This window comes from Thrips palmi, unplaced genomic scaffold (assembly GCF_012932325.1).
Source record: "Thrips palmi isolate BJ-2018 unplaced genomic scaffold, TpBJ-2018v1 HiC_scaffold_1, whole genome shotgun sequence".
NCBI lineage: Eukaryota > Metazoa > Arthropoda > Insecta > Thysanoptera > Thripidae > Thrips > Thrips palmi.
Window position 1 is genome coordinate 9,969,694 of NW_023144620.1, and position 20,055 is coordinate 9,989,748.

The following is a 20,055-nucleotide window of genomic DNA, read 5'->3' on the forward strand; positions in this document are numbered from 1 at the left end:
TCGGCCCAAAACACGATTTTTTTTACAGACATTTGTGACCGTTTAGACCAACTTTGCGGCAGTACTGCTTCCAAACTAAGGCAGATAATCACACTCCGTAACAAAGGCATGCAAAAGGAAGGTCCAAAGACCAATTGCCCGTTGAGGGAGGACGATTTACCGCCTCGGATCAGACGCAGTGGATGCTTAAAGTCGGCCCAAAACACGATCTTTTACAGACATTTGTGACCGTTTTGATCAACTTTGCGGCATTTAAGCAGCCAGTGCTCGGCGTGTGGGCCAGCCGGGAAAACACCGCGACCCCAGGCGACCCCAGCCACCTCGCCGCGACCCCTCGAAATTTTTTCGCGACCCCATTTGGGGTCGCGACCCCAAGGTTGGGAACCGCTGGTCTAGGGGTCAGTGGGGGGAGAGACAATTGTCCTCCCCCCCTATGGATACGCGCTGGCCTTCCTTCCACTCACTGTTGGCATGGCAATCGCAACCACTTGAAGGTAGAGCACAAACAGGACCCGAACTGAACGTATGAACCCCACCAATGGATTCCTCGTCCGGAGAGCAATCCATTGGTGGGGTCACACGTTCGGTTCGAGCCCCATTTAGCGACTCTGGAGCTCAAACCGCGTCTGGCCGCCTCCACCGGCCTTCTGCCCCACTGTGGGAGGGGTTACATTTTTAGGGAATGCCCTTCGCGACATGGGCCTGGCCACGTGAATGTCGCGTGGGCGCGGAGTATCGGCGGCACGATTCTTTGCCGGTAGCAGTTACCTCGGTGCACCCGCCGGCGCGCCGTCAGAGGAGGTGGGGGGGGGGGGGGAGGAGGCAGGGGCGGCGGGGCGAACAGTCGTGTCGCGAGTTGCAATGGACGTCCCCGAACAGTCGCGAGGTGGTCGTCGAGTCCCAACATTCAGCCAGCCAGCCGGCATTCAGCTCGCTCGGCCCGTCGCGCCGTCCAGCGGCTTAGGTCCAATCCAGTGGCCACCGCGCCGCGCCTCACCGCGCCTCACCGCGCCCCGCCGCGCCTCACCACGCCCCGCCGCGCCCCGCCGCGCCCCGCCGCGCCCCGCCGCGCCCCGCCGCGCCCCGCCGCGCCCCGCCGCGCCCCGCCGCGCCTCACCGCGCCCCGCTTGCAGCTCCATCAGCCGGTCGGGTCGGGCCTAGCCGGTCGGGACGAGACCGTCTCTACGACCCTGGAGCCTTCATGCAGTCACAGTCCACCGTGACGACAGCCGCCGGCCAGTCCTCCTCGCTCCAGGCGCTCCAGGCCGCTCCAGACCCCTCCAGGTCGCGGGCACCTCGCTCCAGGCGCTCCAGGCCGCTCCAGGCCCCTCCAGGTCGCGGGCACCTCGCTCCAGGGGCTCCAGGCCCGCGAACTGCCGCCACCTCACAGTGCCCCAGCGCGGCTCGACGACACAGGCCGGCGGCCTACTGTCGCGCCACTGCAAGTGTCCGTGTGTGTGTGACGCCGTGCGCGGTGTGTGTGTGTGTGTGTGCGCGCGAATCGTGTCAGCGAGATAGGCATGTCGTGAACAAGTGCAAGTGAGCAGGTCGCGCGCGGGCAAAGGAAAGCGAAGGTGGAAAAGTGAACGTGGAAAGGGAGGAGTACCTGGGCGACGCTCGCCGGGCCGTCGCGACGACAGTGAGACCCAGAGCGGCTCCAGCCAGCTGACGGCCGCTGCACCGGCTGCACCACGAAGACGGACTTCTTGAGGTGAGCGGGGCCTTGTGCCCCTTGCTGCAGTCCCCGCGCGGGGCAGCGCGGCTAGATAAGTGAACCCGAGGCCGGTCTTTGAACGCCAACCACGGCGAGCTGTTGACTCGGAGTGAAATGCTTTGCTCGCTGCCATAAAGCTGTGTTGGGACGATATGCACCGGGCCGGGGAGAAGAGTACCGCCAAGCCAGTGGGTTTGAAGTGCACAGTGGGCCAGAAGGCCGGCCCAGGCGGCCGAAACTCCACACGCGTTTTGACCTCCAGAGTCGCTAAATGGGACTCAACCCAAGCGTGTCACCCCATCAATGGATTGCCCTTCCGAACGAGGAATCCATTGGTGGGGTCACACGCTCGCCTAGAGCCCTGTTAGCGACTCTAGAGCTCAAAATGCTTCGAGGGTTTTGGAGGCCTCCACCGGTCGTCTAGCCCACTATGCAGGGGAAAGGCCAAAGAAGCACTTTTGCCTACTAACAGGAGCAAAGTATGGCTTCTTGCCTACCTTTTCGGCGGCTGTCTAGGTGCTGTGCGGGGGGGGGGGGGGGGGGGGGGAGAGACCCCTGTGCCCCTCCCCTGTACTCACACCAGGTTCGAAGTGTAGCACACAAAATGCGAGGAATGCTCGCACAGACCGGCGTGCTGTGCACCGCGTGCGGCAACTGCCAATACCGGGGCTTATCTGCTTGTGCACACCAAGAGGGACGCATTGTCGAACGCAGCCCGAACCTCTGGAAGGAAATCAAGACAAATTCTTTTCGAATGTCAGGATGGGTTTACAAAGCTGAATACAAACGGATCGCTAATAACACTATCTGAACGAGAAGTCCATTGATGGGGTCACTCGCTCGGTTCGAGTCCCATTTAGCGACTCTGGAGCTCAAAACGCGTCTAGAGTTTTAGCCGCCGCCGCCGGTCTTCTGGCAAATCCACTGTGGGCCGAAGGGCGGAAGGGCCACAATCTGCTTTTCAAACCGGTCGGCCCTTCCGCCTTGTGCCTCGCGGCGCCCGCTCCCTGCAACGCGCTCCTTCGTGTTCCAGAAAACGCCCCATGGCCAAGTGCGACTACACTGTCAGACTGTCACGCGAGGCGTTTGTCGGGAACAAACAGAATCCTTTCCTCTGCGGGCGGACAGAAGGGTTTCCCCGGCAGCCACGCGAGTCTCGGGTCAGCAGCCTGATTCCGTGAGTCGTTTTCGTCGCTCTGTCTCTGTCGCACTCATGGGGCGTTCCGTATGGGTGCGAGAGAGACAGAGCGACGGATCACCGTAACGTTTGAGAGAGGGAGAGGAGAGCAACGACGCGGTTCGGTTTTGACCGTTCGTCGGTCCAGTAGTCAGAGAGACTGGGCCAGAAAATGGCACCCGGATCGCTAATGAGTTTCACCAGTGTAACGGTGCTCAGGCCCAGGCATGGGTCCCAGGTACAAAAACAGTGTGCTTCGCATGTCCTCTGCGGTGAGGTTGTTAGTGTACTATAGTAAGCTGAGGAATGTATGAGCGAGCTTACGAGATGTGGTCTTGGGGGTGTGTGTACACTGTGAAAATTTGTTGTCACTGACAAAAACGTGGATGGTATTTTCATCACTTTGAAATGACGACAATCTCGTGACAAATTGATGATATTTTCATCAAAGCTCCTACACTTATTGCATGGGCGTGACAACAAGGTCATCAATTGATTTGATGACATTGTTGTAAGGAAATAATTTAGCCTTGATATTGTCATCAAGTGCAGCATGACCCGCTTTTTTGGCGTACCAAGCCTGTAAAGCCTTCGTTAGTGTTGGTCAACACCTGGGTTCGACGAATGCACAGAAACAAAACAACAACATTCAAAGATAAAATTTATTATCACCGTTCCAGGACGTCTGCGGTCCGATTCCGAACAGCGCTTTTGTCGCTGTCGTGCTGTCTCCGTCGCTCTTATGAGAGTTATTCCTCCGGGGTGCGAGGGAGACGGAGCGACGCAGTACCGCTGTTGGGAATGAGACCACTGCCTCCTAGTGGTGCGTCACTAGACAGCAGACAGCGCCTCCCCGTGGTCCGTTCCGCGAAAACCGCATGGAAAGCTGTCTCTCTCTGCCTCTGTCTACTCTGCCTCTGTCTTTCCGTCCGCCAAGTCGCCGCGCAGCATTTCCGAGAGTCGTCGCTCTGTCTCTCTCGCACTCACGGGGCGCCCCGTATAGGTGCGAGAGAGACAGAGCGACGAGGAATGAGTCTAGCGGCGGTGACGCGGGGACCCACACCGCAATGCCTCGCAGAGATAACATTTACGCATTACGCGAGAGCAAACAAGGCGCGGCGCGCGCGGTGAAAGTACACTGCCAAGTGGGGCCAGGTGCAACGCCCTGTGACAAGTTTTTAAAAAAAGATAAAAAATTAAAAAATAGTAAGTTGTCTAAATGTTAACACAAAATTTTCAACTTTACAGTTTAATATTTCCTTTTCTTAATGTGCTGGGGCCTAGAAAATGCATTTGTAGCGTGAGTCAATTAGCAGAAGCAAATCAATTTCAGTCTGTTAGTTTGCCTCTGTTTTCCTTGACGTTTCGGAGCACTGTTAAAAAAATTTACTGAAAATTCATAATTTTTTGGAAGAAGTCGATTTACTTACATTCAGTCTGAATTTTCATACCAAAACTTTCATACTTTGAGGTCTTAAAATTTCAGACGACGTTAGTCTGAATTTTCAGATCAACATGTTGTATGAAAAATGATACCAATCGGTCTTACTTATCATACTCAGTTATACGAAAAACAGAAACAACCTCACTAAAAGTTACTACTCATAAGAGTGGAGCGCTTATCGGCTATTTCCAATCGTTTCGTCAGCCGTTCGGCAGAAGAACTGGAGTTAAAAAATAAGTTACACAGTTGCAGACAGTATCTCACAGATGTCCTGCAATAGCCTGAGGTGTCTGATGAAACTACCGGGAGAGCGGCCTCAGCCCAACCACGCGTCGACCCGCGGTCATGCGTGAGAGAGAAGTTTCATTCTCTATTATTTAGCTAATATTGCACTTATTAACATCAATCTTGCTTTGGTGCGCTCATGCCCTCTCAGACAATTACTTGGAATAAGTTTTTAACAAAATGTTTACCCCCTTTCGGCTTCAAGAGGCAATTTTAGCTCCAAGAGACCAACCATGCGACACTAGCGCCACCTAGCGGATGGAGAAAAAAAGTATCCTTTTCGGAGCTCTGAAACATTCTATTCGCTCTAACGACACTAAACGTAAATATTATTTGAAATACAACAACGGTATTGATAAAAAAAATAGGAAACCGTAAAATGTATTAAGTGGACGGCAATTTTTCACCCGTTTTCCGACTTCACAAGTATGAATTTTGTTTTCGGACGACAATGAACAAAACTTGCAAGTCTGAATTCAAATTTCTGACATCAAGTCACACTTTTCAGACAGTTGGTCTTAATATTCGTACCATTTTATGAATTTGCGATTCAGACCACAAAGTAAGACGAAATCAGTCTGAATTTTCATATTTTTTTTAAGGGCGTAGGAGCGGGTGGCTACTCTGAGAATGGTAGCATCCGAGAGCGTTTTCGGGTGCATCCGCAGTCGTCTGAGGCCGGGGTCCCGATGCCCCGTAGACCTGGTTCGCAGACAATGCACCCTCGGCCGGCTGTTTATGGCCGGCCTGCCGGAGTGCGGGTGAATGACACCCCGGCACGGGGCTCGGCCTGGGCCGCACGGAGCAGATCGCCAGCTTTTCGTGAGCTCGGGGTCGGTCTTCAACTCCTAAGTCCAAGTTTCAGGTCAAAATCAAAAGTTTCGACCAAATTTTAACAAAATATTTTTTGCGAAGTACTGATTATTTCTATATAGCTAAAAAAATTGTTCTCATTGCTCTGTTAAAAGTGGCCGCAGAAACTTAATTTTTAGATGGAAAGTTCGAGATTTTCATCCCGAGTACGATGGTGAACATCCCATCAGCGTCAAACGACGCGTTAGAAAAATTTAAGCTTTCAGGTAGCGAAGGGACCGCCTCCCTTTTGTATGGAGAGGCCTGCTTCACAATGGGCTGCGCCGAGGCGACGATGATGACAGGCTGATTTATAACCCCAAGACCCAAAATAGAAATTTTCAAACGAGCCTTTTTCCGATTTTGGAAAATGCGGCAATAGATTCGTTGTAAAAAGCTGGGTCGAATGGTGTTTGAATTCCTGTTCTACGATAATTTCTACCGAAATCGCGACGAAAATCGGCCAAAACTGGTCGGGGCCCGGTGCCGCCTGCATTGCAGACGGCTCCTTGACGGCTCGCCTATTGTCCGCCCGGCGCGTCACCCCGGACCCCGACTACCTGCCTCGAGCTCCGGTGTGCGACGGAAACAACACATCGGCCGAAGCAGCCTGTCTCTCTCTACTGGTGCAGGACCTGCAAATCTGGGTAGTTTTCTAACGCACGGATCTCGAAAACCACAAGTCGTGGCGTCATCGGAAAAACTTTGCCGTAAAGAGGAAGATTGGGCCTAGGGCACTTGGGGTTTCGTTTTCTCTCCGTATTATTAGGTCCCTCTCAGTGGCTTTCCAAAAATCACTTACTTTCAAGGCGTTCCAGGAGTGCTCCTGGAACTTGGGACGCAAATCAAAACACCACTTGCCCTTCATATGGTCACTGCCAACATGTGTGCAAAATTTCAGGTCGCTGCGACTTTTCATTCTCTCAATCGGTGCTTCCAAAAATGTTAAAATTTCGAACTTTGAGGCGTCGCGACGCCTAAACTAAGCGTCGCAGGGCAAAACGGTTCGACATGATGGTTCAACACATCAATCACTATCGATTAGCGAAAAAAAAATTTTGCGCTCCTACGGCCTTAACAGTGAGAAGGAGCGGGTGTCAAAGTCCGCACGTCGGAGATCGTTTGGTGCATCTGTGTGTTATCTGCGCAGCAATTTGCCTCAATTTTCCCCTTCCGAATGCAACGGCCGGTTCATCGCGCCGTGGTACGGCAGACACGCAGACAGCGGGACAACTCCGAAGAACGCGTGTTCGTCGCTCTGTCTCCGTCGCACTCGCATGGCGCCGCGAGGGGGAGAGAGAGAGAGAGAGAGAGAGAGAGAGAGAGAGAGAGAGAGAGAGAGAGAGAGAGAGAGAGAGGCGAGTGAATCTGTTTGGAATCAGCCAGCATGAGGCTGAGTCCTTTTTGTCGCTCTGTCCTGGTCGCTTTCATCGCTCTGTCTCTCTCGCACCCGCACGGGGCGCCCCATGGGTGCGAGAGAGACAGAGCGACTCCGTTCGCAGTGCAGCGGCAGGTGAACGCTCGCTGAGGCTGCATCCTCGGCGCGGCGGAGCGGCGGAGCGCGGCGGCCGCTGTCCCAGTGTGGCGGTGCGGCGGCCTTGACACGGATCCCCACCGACCGGCCGCTCCGCCGCTCCGCCGCTTCCATGCCCAATCCCAATCCCGATCCGAATCGCGCGTTCGCAGCTTCGCAGTCTCACATTGCGGTAATGAGGCACGACGGCGGTCGGCCGGGCAGCAGACTGATTCCGAGAGTCGTCGCTCTGTCCCTCTCGCACCTAGACGGTACGCCATGAGTGCGAGAGAGACAGAGCGACGACTCTCGGCGCGCGCGAGCGAGCAGCGTAGGGATAATGCGAGGGTGCGATAATTGGGCGAAAGGTTGCAGCATCGGGGAGCGAAGAACGAGAGGGAGAGTGGTTCTGGCAGAGGGAAAAAAACGAAAAAAAAGAAGGTTGGGGCAACTTGTGTTTATGTTTATTATTACCTTCACACAGGTGAAATTATAACGGTTGCCTGCCTTTCTGGTGAATGGTCGTTCAGGCCTACCGCAGTCCAATTGTAACGAATATGACATAATGTTCCAGCGAATGTGACATAATGTTCAAAAGAATGTGACTTCATGTTCAAACCTAATGTGACTTCATGTTCAAACCGAATGTGACTTCATGTTCAAAACGAATGTGACTTCATGTTCAAGAGAATGTGACTATGTTCCAAACGAATGTGACTTCATGTTCCAAAGGTGACATACTGTTCAAATGAATGTGACATAATGGTCAAATGAGTGACACGATTCTTGTTGAAACGAAGGTGTCACGTTCCCTGATTTCCAGTGTCCCGTTGCAAGCAAACCAGCACACATTTCACACTGCGATGAAGTTCTGCTCTGCATGTGTAAAATTTTATGAAATTTCACCACAGCTTATACTCTTCTAATCGATTATTTTTTGAAACGACCAAGCCGAAACCAAAACTGCAAGCGATCTTTCAGCGCGAAAAAAACAAAAACAAAAAGACCGCTTAAAAACCGCAAAGTGTCGTCGAGTCGAAAACGGGTGACGATGGCGGCACGAGTGAAGGTGACGCGAACGTGCCACGCCTCCCTGATGGCTCTCTTTCCCAGTGTGCACACCGCGCCGCACCGCACCGTGCCGTATGCGCCGCCGGTGCCTTACTTAAGCCGCGAGGCCGCCCATCCGTCTCACACCTGCCAGCTCACTGCGCAAAAATAAAATAAAAATTACGTCTTGCCAGAGATTTAAGTCAAGGAAATGAAGAAGCGAAGAATACTGGAGTCAAAATATTTAGATCAATGGATTCACGTCTAAACTGCATAAGGCTACTCAATCACTGCAAGAAAAAGTGTGAATAGTACAGCAAATGTACAGCAAAAACTGTACAATAAAAGTACAACAAAAATTGTACAATAAAAGTACAACAAAAACTGTACAATAAAAGTACAACACGGGTTGTATAAAGTACAACGAGAATTGTACAAACCACAACGAGGCCTGGACTGCACAGCACTCGTTATGCTGGTTCCATTGTACTTTGTACAACAATTGTTGTACTTTGAAAGTAGCAGTGCGTGCAACACTGCAGATTGTTGTTGAATGTTTATTGCAAGGGGCCACTGTTTGCTGTGTACTCGAATGGTACTAGGCGGAGTCGAGTGGGCGGGCAGACGCCAAGAGTTTCTATAGCTCGCGGAAAATGTCAGATGCCAAGCCCGGTGTGCGCCGTGTCCAGCCAAAAAATTCGCGTTTGATTCAGTCAGAGACCCGTTTTCGTCGCTCCTTCTCTCTCGCACCCACAGGGGACGCCCCATGAGTGCGAGAGAGACACAGAGCGACCAAAATGACTCTCGGAATCAGTCTGCAGAGCGCGGAAGCGAATCACAGCACTGTAGTGAAAAGGCCCCGAGATAGACCAGCGCAGGCAGCGCAGTGACGAAGACGAAGGGACGATTGGCGTCCCAGGGCCGCGGGGAACGCCTTTGCTTTGCAACAACGCCGCCGTCAGGCCGTCAGGGCTACACTGTTAAAAGATGAATACTAGAAAAATTCGCGGGAAGTGCTCGGTGATGATCTGCCGGGATTTCCCAGGAGGAACCTGTGATCGAAAAGATCAAATTTGTACTGCTTTGCAGTATAAAGTACTACCGCGGACAAAAGAATGCGACCCCCGCTAGGCCTGAAACCCTCACCCTGACTCTCAAAATCTGAAGACTTTAGAATCTTTGAAATTTTGGGAAGATTACGAGCTGTTTTCCCCCCAACAAGTGCTCGGGGAACTTCCAAAATTTTCGTAAACAGCAGTGAAGTGCGCAGAAATTTCGTAACGGAGAGGTCAAGCGATGCTTTTTGCCTGCCTTTAGGTGGAATTTTCGCAGTTTGCCTATCTCGCAGGCGGCTGTCTAGTGCCGAAAGGTCGATTCTCCCCCCTCCCAATCAGGCACGCCACTGGTAAACAGTGTACGTCACTTCAGGTCGTTAGGGGCGGTACCGATGTCCAACAGACATCATTTCATCGCTCTCCGCAAAACCGCGAAAATGAGACTAAACACAACACGTTGGACGGTGCGGTACAGCGAGCGTGACGGTTCGGCGCAGCCCGTATTTCACTGCAACACGGGGGCCACCTGTTGGAGGTCGCCCAACGCAAAAAGCTCGGGGCCAGTGACAGGTTTTTTCACACTTTTACGGGAAGGCCCGACAGTGCCTATCCAGCCCATGCAAATCGCCGAGGGCGAGACGAGGCCGAGCGGCCGGGCTGGCTCCTGTACAGCACCGCAAAACACCCAGGGAAATGGCTTACGAAGAAATTCAGAATGCTGCAGGTGGTTTTAGACTGCACGTCGATTGTAAATTGCGAACGATTTGTTGGTGGAGGGTCCCTTGCTCTGGATTATGTTTTCGACACTCCTGGTTGGTTGCCTGGGATCGTGATAGACTGTCTCCAGACAGTGTCTCAAACCTCCTTGCTGCATGCTAACGTTCTCGAGTTCTCGATGCCCGGATTAAGGGCAAATTTGAAGCCCTGATGCACCAGTTTGCGTCAATGTCCGCCCCATATCGCACTGCAGTCTCCACAGCACATTAAACCAAATTACTTGCACTAAAAACTCTGCAGGCGATTCGCAATCTCGTCAATGACGTCAACAACAATGAGGTTTCGGATTAACAGTGCGCATCCCTCGCGTGTTGAACAAGGTCGATGCCGAAGTGTCCGTTCCGTCGCTCTGTCTCTGTCGCACTCACGGGGGTTCCGTAAGGGTGCGAGAGAGACAGAGCGGAACCGCTCGGTTGGTGTGCCAAGTGAATAATCGCGATCCACTGACCGCAAGCCGCACCGTCGGGCCGCCGCCAGGCAGCCAGGCCAAGCAGCCAGGCCGACACCGATCCGCCATGCAAAACTTATTAAAGCCCTACGTAGCCAGTTGCCCAGCCCAGCCGGCTGGCCGGGGTCGCCGAAACACATCTCAGCAGCGTCCCCCCGCCCTTCCCGCCTCTCTCTCTCCCTCCCACTCGCTGTTCCTCCTTCCGCTTCTCTCTCTCTCTCTCTCTCTCTCTCTCTCTCTCTCTCTCTCTCTCTCTCTCTCTCTCTCTCTCTCTCTCTCTCTCTCTGCGAGTTATCTTCCTCTCGGCATTGAAAGGCGCCTCCTCTTTTGTCACCAACGCAAAATGTCTTTGCAATGGGCCTCACGCTTTCTGTGCACGTCACTAACATCACTTTTTCGTACAATTGTGTGCAAAACTAAATAAAAATCCTCGGTGTGTGCAGCTTTTTGTAAGAAAAACTGAACGCAGGGGTGCCAAGAACGCGTGTGAAATTTCGCAGTATACAAATTTGTACTAGCGCCACATGGTGTTAATAAACCACGATCAAAAATTTTGCAAAGGAATCATCGACTTTGTTGCGGGCTCGAAACGCAAGAAACCCGAGGGGTGACCCACTGTAAAATTTTGTGTACAGTGATTGTGTAAATGTGCAAGAATGTGCAAGATTTCTGGCTTTTTTGCCACACATGTCGCCTACTTACAAGCGTTTTAGTCTCCTGAATGTGGAATGTGGTCAAATTTTGTACAATGAATGTGGGAAGCTGTTCCCCTCTCGAAGAAACCTTTGATGACGTACTGATCGAAAATGTAAGGCCTATCACGATATTTTCAGTCTACGCAATGTTCTCTCTTTCATCGGTGTATTTTTTCTTCGTTACAGTGCACTCTCCGTTCTCGCTTGCGCATTGGATGCTGGCGATGCTGGCCACGCCGGGAGGTCCTGTCCCTGAATCGAGCGAGGATGTGCCTTGCTACTCCTTTCCTTGTTCCTTGTTTTCGCACTCGTCATGTTCCGTCTTCTTTTCCGGCAACTCGGCCGAGAGCCGCCGCACCTTTCAGTGCCTAAACAACACAGTGGGCCAGAAGACCGGTGGAGGCGGTCAAAATCCCGGACGCGTTTTGAGCTCCAGAGTCGCCGAATGGGACTCGAACCGAACGTGTGACCCCACCAATGGATTGCTCTTCGAGCGAGGAATCGATTGGTGGGGTCACACGTTCGCTTCGAGTACTCTTTAACGACTCTGGAGCTCAAAACGCGTCCAGAATTTCGGCCGCCGGCGCCGCTGGACACCTGCTTCAAACAGTGCACCACGCGATTTGGCCGCGTCGGGTCGGCTGGCGGTGACGTCACACGAGACAGCCTCGGTGAACGGCCTGGACGGCCGAGCCAGGGGCACAAGGGCACCGACGGGAGGGGGGACAAATAGCACGATATGCGTGCGCTAAAACTGATACGACTAGGCCGCTCTCTAGGTCTCTCTCTCTCTCTCTCTCTCTCTCTCTCTCTCTCTCTCTCTCTCTCTCTCTCTCTGCCGCTCTCTTTCGCACTCTGCAATGTAGGATGAGTCCAAACAGTGCGCGTCAGCGCTCTGTCTCTCTCACACTCATGGGGCGTTTCGTAAGTGTGCGAGAGAGACAGAGCGTCGACTCGCGAGCACTGTTCGAAACTGTGACCTGCTTCGGGGCGGCCCGGGAGGTTATCGAATCCGTCATCGGCTGCCTGCTTTTCCCTGCGTGCGGTGTCGCGGCGATAGCACACTGGTAAAACAAGGGCATGAAAATTAGATGCCCTGACAGAGTGCGAACGGTTTTCATCGAGTTCATGCCTGGAAGAGGCGTATAGGACTTCTAGGCGAAATTTTAAGGGCCTCCAAGAGACCAAAAGGTTGACCTTTAGTGACCTAAAAAGCATACACAGCAAGATCTAAATGTGTGCTTAGTACACGTAGTTGTGTGTCCGACAGATGCGTGCTTATTAAGTGGGTGGGATGAAAGTGTGTTCGCACGACTACAATCCAAGGATATGTGCTTGTCCAAGTACACTCCTATAGATGTGTGCTTTTTCCAAGTACACCCCTATAGATGTGTGCTTGTACAAGCACACCCCTATGGCAGGTTGCTTCGAAGTACACTCCACTCCCACAGCCCAGATCTATGCAGACAATGTATCTTGTAGTGTTCTATCTTCACAAAAAGAATCTTCTTTATTTTTTCACTGTCAGATAAAGAAAAACCTTTGAAATAATGATTGTCTTTTACTAACACCATTGTCTCTGTAAAGTGGGACATTTCTGCGCAAGAATAATTTTGGAGTGTCATTCCGGTTCCGGTCAGCAACGGCACTCCCAAGCTCCTCGTTGCTAAAAATAAGAGAGGATGGCGCGAGGCTCGGCGGCAACTTTGGCCCGTCCTGTGAATATGGATTAGACTGAGACCGGAACGTGTACAGTGGTGGTCCAACACTCGCCTCACGAACCGTACTTGCACGGTTTTCACACTTAGTTTTTCAGTGTAGTACCTGGAAAAACAAAACAAAAGTAACGTCGTCTCGTTCCGTGCGGTCCAAGTCGCGCGTCGCCGCCTTGCCTCGGTTCGCTGCGCCCCGCTGGACACGCTGCAGAGTCGTTTTCGTCGCTCTGTCTCTCTCGCACTCACGCGGCGTCCCATATAGGTGCGAGAGAGACAGACAGACCAGAACGCCTCGCGGAATCAGTCTGCAGAGGACGCGCCGGACACGCGTTGCGAACCGCCGACATTCTGGCGCGAGAAAAATAAAATTATGGAAAGACAAGAGCAAAGTGGCGCCTGTGAATAACGCATGGCCTTGCGGTGTAGGAGACGCCGGACTGCGAATAGCGGAACAGAGAGACAGGCAGAGGTGTGAAAATTGCCGCGCTATTCCCACCACGGCTTCATTACGGTCGCCCTTAAGGCGGGTTCACGAGTCGCTTGCGGCGAGCTGCTCTGCGTTGCGGTGACCTGCGACGCGTTGGCGCTCCGCATCAAGCGCGTGGGCGCAGGCGGTGCCGTTCAGGAGTTCCTTGCGCGCATAGGTCGCTGCGTTGCGGTGACGAGCCCTGCGTTGATTTTCAAACACGTTTGATATTCTCCGCAAGCACGTCGCCGTAACGCAAGGACAGGAGTAGTGGGGGATGCTGCACTGGCTGCCGGGCGACGCGGACTGCGCGGGCCACGCGGGCCGCCTGCGAGTGGGGGTGGGGTAGGGGTTCTACAGGTGGGGAGGTTGTGTCGCCGAGCCGTGCCTAGCCGCGCCTAGCGTTTCCGCAGCTCTGTCTCCGCAACGCAAAGAAACTCGTGTGCAGGCACGAATTCCGAGCACCTTGCCGTAGCGCAGAGCAGCTCACCGTAACGCAGAGCAGCTCGCCGCAAGCGACTCGTGAACCCGCCTTTAGCGTCGCTCTGTCTCTCTCGCACTCGTGGAGCGGGCCGTAGAGGTGCGAGAGTGACAGAGCGATGAAGCAGCCGCAGCAGGCGAAGGGCCCTCAGTCTCTCTCGCACCCCTCCGGAACGCCCCACGAGTGCGAGAGAGACAGAGCGACGTGCGGCTGGACGCGGAGCCGAGGCCACTGCGACAAAGCGCTTGGCTCTGAGGGAGCCCTGCTCTACTCCGTGTGTTGTGGATCTAGAAAAGGCCTCTAAGAGGAAAACAGGGGCGGGGTGGTGCAGGGCAGAATAGCGACAACAATGTACTATTCACTCCAGCAGTTGGACTAGCTTTGGAGCACCTACGGTCGCTGAACTCCGAATTCCATGGGGTGCAAGGGGAGAGGGGGGGGGGGAGGGGGCAGTTCACCTTGTCCTCTGAAAAGTTATCGCCGGCTCTTGTTTTGATCCAACAATAAAGTGGCAGCTTTGTTATTATTTGTAAACGTTATTCAAACGTTAATCTTAAATGAAGCAAGGACTATACATTCCCCCATGCATTTAGATAGGGGGAATCTGGATGGATGAACCTGTTCACGCAGTAGAGGGTGACACTACGGTTTAGTTTTACCTGTGTAGCAATGTATTCTTTCTCCACCGTCCTCCAAACCCCATTTGCATTTTTGTACCAGGTAAGGTAGCGACGATTCGGACGGGAACTTTGATCGTTTTTGTGTGTTTCCAGGTCCAACATGACGGGCCCCGTCGCCAACTCTGCCGCGCAGGAGAAGCAGGCCCAGGCCGAGCTCGCCACTGCAACGTCTGCAACGCGGGACCCAGGGTCCGTCAGCCCGCTCCGGGAGGCGATACCGCAGGTATGGGGCTCATCCAGTGTACACTTTAAAAGGAACACTGTAAAAACAGTACCTGGTTTTCCTAGGAGGCCTATTGGTAGGGACATAGGCGATTTCCAGGGAGTTCCTGAGAAAACCAGCAACCGTTTACATGGATCTTATCGCTACAGTTCACTACCATACAAACTGACAGACGTATCCACTAAAATTAATTTCTCCAATGCCTATAATATGGCCTAACACGATCCAAAGGGCTCGAAATGAAAGATTGCGACCTAACTGTCTTGCGATTTGCAGGTGCTGGCGTCGTGCGCCAAAAACATGCTGCTGCTGGACATCGGCATGACCCTGGCCTTCCCCACCGTGGTCATCGCCGCCCTCCTCGGCTCCAAGGAGCACCCCAGGGAGCCGGACGAGTACGGCCTCGCCTTCGACGAGTGGCAAGCCTCCTGGTTCGGTCAGTAAAAGTCCTAACACACCGCAAACCAAACTGTCAACTTAGTAATCATTTACAGGCTTGGATGCCTCGACGCTGACTTGAAGGTACACACTGACAAATGCATGCCAGACCTGGCCAAGTAAACAAGCACAAATACATACTTGGATTAACTTACGAACATGTTCTTGAAGTTACTGCATAGAGTTGAAAGACCCCTGACGTTGCCCCTTGCTGCAGGCAGCCTGATGCTCATCTGCCAGCCGTTCGGGTCGGTGCTGTCGGGGCTGCTGCTGGAGCCGCTGGGCCGCAAGCGCGCCATGCTGCTGGTCAACGCGCCGCACCTGCTGTCCTGGCTGCTGCTCAGCACGGCGCGCACCCACGGCGCGCTGTTCGCGGCGGCCGCGCTCATGGGCCTCGGCATGGGCTTCATGGAGGCGCCCATCATCACGTACGTCGGCGAGATCTCGACGCCCAAGCTGCGCGGCGCCCTCACCTCCATGGCGGGCATCAGCGTCATGCTGGGCTTCTTCATCGAGTACCTGCTCGGCACCCTGGTCACCTGGCGCACCGCGGCCTGGGGCAGCGTCGCCGTGCCCGTCCTCACCGTCATCGCCATCTCGCAGGTGAGGCGCGGTGCGGGCCAGAAGACCGGTGGAGGCGGTCAAAATCCTGGGCGCGTTTTGAGCTCCAGAGTCGCTAAATGGGACTCGAACCGTACGTGTGACCCCACCAATGGATTGCTCGTTCGGAGAGCAGTCCATTGGTGGGGTCACACGTTCGGTTCGAGTCCCATTTATTGACTCTGGAGCTCAAAACGCGTTTAGATTTTTGGCCTACTGTGGTAGACGGGTATCGAAAACTCGCCCCGAAAATGAACGCGGTTCCCTCCAGGTGCCGGAGTCCCCCATGTGGCTGGTGTCCAAGGGTCGCGTCCGGGACGCGGAGCGCGCGCTGTGCTGGCTGCGTGGCTGGGTGCCCGCCTCCGCCGTCCAGACCGAGCTGGCAGGCCTGCTGCAGTGAGTACCACAACAATGAGTCAAAGTATGGAGCTCTCCTTTACGGCCGCAACGCCGTCAGCAGCCTGCCGTTCAACTTGACAAGGTCGGCGCCGCGGTTCCTGCACTGTTAGTAATAAATTGGAAAATCCCGGGCATTGCGCTCCGTGGGTACTTTCCACACACTCGGTTTCCCAAAAAGTTGTTTTTGTACTATACCAATTGAAAACTCATACAAAACAAAAACTTTAGAAACTTTGGAAAATTTTCAAAGGATCGGAGGCAATTTTCGTTTTCTCGAACAAGTTCCCTAGATTTTTTTTTACAGTGTGAGTGGCCACAACAATCTCTCCGGCAGATAACCAGCAGCATTGACGTGCCGCAGGTACAACACGGAGATGACGGCGCTGCCCTCCAAGAGCGGCAAGGCCGCCAAGGCGGCGGAGGGCGGCCGCAAGTCCAACGGCGTCAGCAACGGCGTCAGCAACGGCGGCTTCGTGGCGGACGACGCCAAGCCGGCCGCCGTCACCGAGGCCGTCAAGCAGGCCGACGACGAGGTGCCGCAAGGCCGCTACCTGGACGGGCTGCGCGCGCTGCGGCGCAGGGAGACGCTGTGGCCCCTCATGCTGGTCATCTCCTTCTTCGTGATCCACCACTGGACGGGGCTCTCCGGACTCAGGCCCTTCATGGTGCCCGTCTTCAGGCAGTTCGGGCTGCCCGTCGACGCGCACTGGCTCACGGTGAGAGACCCATTCCGAGCTCACGCACCATGCACTCGCCGGCCCATGCGTGCACTGAAAAACCAAAGGTGGCCGAGACCACACCAACTGGTGTGGTCAAATGGGTTCCATTTTGACCGCATCAGTTGGCGTGGTCTAGAGCACCTTTGGTGCGTTTGGTGTGGTCATTGCATGGTAAGACCGCACCAAACGTGGTCTAGACCACACCAAACGTGGTCTTGACCACACCGCCTGATGCGGTCAAAACGGAACCCATTTGACCGCACTAGTAGTGTGGTCTAGACCACGTTTGGTTTTTCAGTGTGCGAGAGAGACAGAGACGACTCTCCGGATCAGTCTGCAGGACCGAATTACGCAAATTCATTTCTATGCGCGATTCATCTGAAACGATCATTAGTGAGCGGGCAGTGGGAAAACAATCCAACCGTTCAGGAAATGCAACGCGGGGAGTACGCTTCCCGCTTCCCAGCTAAAAGTGTACGCGTACTCAGTTCAAAGAATCGCTTGAGACATGTGGTGCACTGCTAAAACTGAAGCATAGTCGTACGTGTCGCGAAAATTCGGCATTGCCGAAACGCCAAATATCAGCAAGGTCATGAAGATTTCAGATCAAGGCTTTGCCAATTTTTGGCATTTCAAACTGGTTGCCAATTTTCGACATTAGAAACGATTGGCTTATTTCAAGCATTAAAAAAAGCTTGCCAACTTTTTGGCATTAAAAACGCGTTGCCAATTTCGGACATTAGAAACGATTTGCAGGCATTGAAAAGGGCTTGCCAATTTTCGGCATTCAAAACCGCTTGCCAATTTTTCTGGCATTCAAATTGAAAACGGCTTGTGTGGCAAGCAAACTTTTCCGCCGGACTTGCAGTTCAGGGTGGTGATGGTGTTGTCCTGCTGCAGGTGCTGTCGGCGCTGCTCGGCATGGGCGGCAACGTGCTGTGCATGCTCACAGTGGCGTGGTGCGGCAAGCGGCCGCTCGCCCTGGCGTCCATCGGCGGCATGGCCCTGTCGTGCTTCGGCCTGGCCAGCTACCACCTCTTCATGTCCAGCTCCACGGGGGCGGCGGTGGGCGACGAGCTCGAGTCCCACTGGCTGCCGCTGGTGCTCTTCATCGCCCTCTTCTTCTTCCACTCGTTCGGCATCGGCCCCATACCCTGGATGCTGCTGTCCGAGGTCTTCCCCTACCAGTGAGTGCCACACCTTACAAACAGCCTCGCGAGGAGACTTGTTCGTTCAAACCGAAATCCCTGTATCGGACTTCGGACGCTCCTGGCGGTATTGTTTTAAAACAAACATAGATTCAACATTGGACACAGATTGAACATTACATAGATTAAACATTGGACATAGATTGAACTTTTCACATAGATTGAACATTAGACATAGAGATAGATTGAACATGAATATAGATTGAACATTGAACTAGATTGAACACTGAGCATAGATTGCACATTGAACGCGGAACATTGAACATAGACTTAACATTGATTATTGATTGAACACTGAATGAACTTTGAACACTGATTTCAACATTTAACTCGACGCTGTTCTTCCAGGGGCCGAGGTCCAGCGACCGGTATCGCAGCGGCCGCCTCCTACATCCTCGGCTTCTTCGCGGCCAAGACGTTCCTCGACATCCAGCGGCTGGTCAACCTGAGCGGGGTGTTCTTCGTCAACGGAGGCGTCGCCGCGGCCGGTTTCCTCTTCATGTGGAAGTACCTCCCTGAAACGGAGGGCAGGTCCCTCCAGGATATCGAGTCCATGTACATCAAGAAGAAGAACGCAGCCAGTGTGGAGAGCAGCCCTGAACAACCTATGGAGAAAACTTCTCTTTAATTAGTTCTGAGTTGGAAGAAAGGTGCTAAATGTAAGTCCGTCAACATCACAGTTCATAACGACATTCCAAAGGCACAGTACATCACTGTCATTTGCCGTTCATTTCATTTAAACTTTGTTCATTTCCTTATCATTGCTATTTATTCAAACGATAAAAGACGAATAGGTTCCCCTCCGGAACTTTGACAAGCCAACAAGTTCATATCAATTCTTCAAGGATCGGATGACCTCATCCTACATATATTTTCTAAACTTTCTAGAGGCCGTCCTGAAGGGCAGGTTCATGCAAACGAAGGGAAACCCCCATTAAACTGAAAACAAATAATTTTATAACTAATGTGTACGTGTGAAAAAACTGCGATCTAAATGTAAAATGTGTGAAAAATTTTCTAATTGACACGCCGGTTTTATCTTCTGTAAAATAAAATTTTGAAACAGCCAGCAATTACGATTATGGATTCTGTCTGATCATTCTGGTATAACTACTGGTGGGCCTTGATTCGCGAAGCCTCTTGAGAAACATTACCCTTTAAGGACCTATTGTGATAATGACTACTAGGATTATTTCGATAAAACGGGCATTTGAAAAATGAAAAGTGTAGATTTCAGAAGTATTTATAGATATGCACTGTTAAAAATATCATTTCATGATGTATTTAATACAGAAAGTAACTGTAAGTGTGTTAATACCTGTATCGTGTCTGCACTATCTAGAGTTGCTGTCAAATCAACATGATATTTTCAACAGTGCAGTATAATCTGTGATTTTGAATTGTTTTGTAAGATTATAAGGTTAATGATGTATACAATTTGAGTCATCCTTGATGGCAAGGAAGCGTGCTCAGAAGAAATCGATCAAAAATTTTCCAACCTCGTATAACTATTTTTAAGTTGATTTTGATTGTTGTCAATAAATGAGTCTGGTTTGGGAGTCCTGAAACTTTCCGTTCCGATTCCCTTTCTTCCTCGTCTGTCACCATTAAAATAAAGTAGTTGTACGTTGTACGAAAAACATTTAAATACATTTAATTTTTAAACTAAAAATGACTGCGTACAGAAAATTCCATCAAGGACATCGTTTCGTTTCTGGGATACATATTATTCATTTGATGACACTTTTAAAAAGAAGGCGTAACATAGCGTCCTTCGTGAAGTGAACAGAGCGCCCTTCGTGAAGCGTACAAGAGCTCAGGCACCAGCCGTCTGGTCTGGAGCGCCTGGACTAGTCCACTAAAGCAGCCACGGAGCACGTTGGGGGGCCTACCCTGCAGGCGTGCGCTGTGGTACAGCATCTCTGCAATGCAAAACAGGCTTCAGAAGGAACAGAGCCGCTTGAAACGAAGTTTCAGTCAGCTCATAGGGAGTAGCGTGTTTAAATATCTTGTAAGAGTCAGCGGTTTTCGGAAACGCAAGATTTGGTTTTACCAAAAACTCATTTCCTTTCTCCTCTTCCCCGTGGCTTAAGTGGCCCGTAAGCATGCCGCAAGC

The 20,055-nt window shown here is 52.5% G+C and overlaps 1 protein-coding gene across 1 annotated transcript; it reads left to right on the plus strand.

The window, feature by feature from the left end:
* Nucleotides 1-1,151: 1,151 nt before the first annotated feature.
* Nucleotides 1,152-19,507, plus strand: LOC117641110 (sugar transporter ERD6-like 8). Its single transcript, XM_034378227.1, has 8 exons — nt 1,152-1,711; nt 14,446-14,575; nt 14,852-15,011; nt 15,231-15,616; nt 15,885-16,009; nt 16,374-16,728; nt 17,632-17,918; nt 18,288-19,507. Exons 2-8 carry the CDS (start codon nt 14,453-14,455, stop codon nt 18,565-18,567), a joined length of 1,716 nt encoding a protein of 571 aa, XP_034234118.1. The 5' UTR covers nt 1,152-1,711; nt 14,446-14,452; the 3' UTR covers nt 18,568-19,507.
* The last annotated feature ends 548 nt before the right edge of the window (nt 19,508-20,055 follow it).

What these genes read in the sequence shown, in the direction of transcription:
- LOC117641110 (XM_034378227.1), top strand. Translation starts at nt 14,453, where the DNA reads ATGACGGGCCCCGTCGCCAACTCTGCCGCGCAGGAGAAGCAGGCCCAG. An exon ending in TCCGGGAGGCGATACCGCAG is followed by an intron (nt 14,576 to 14,851) that starts GTATGGGGCTCA and finishes TGCGATTTGCAG; the next exon opens with GTGCTGGCGTCGTGCGCCAA. An exon ending in GTGGCAAGCCTCCTGGTTCG is followed by an intron (nt 15,012 to 15,230) that starts GTCAGTAAAAGT and finishes CCCTTGCTGCAG; the next exon opens with GCAGCCTGATGCTCATCTGC.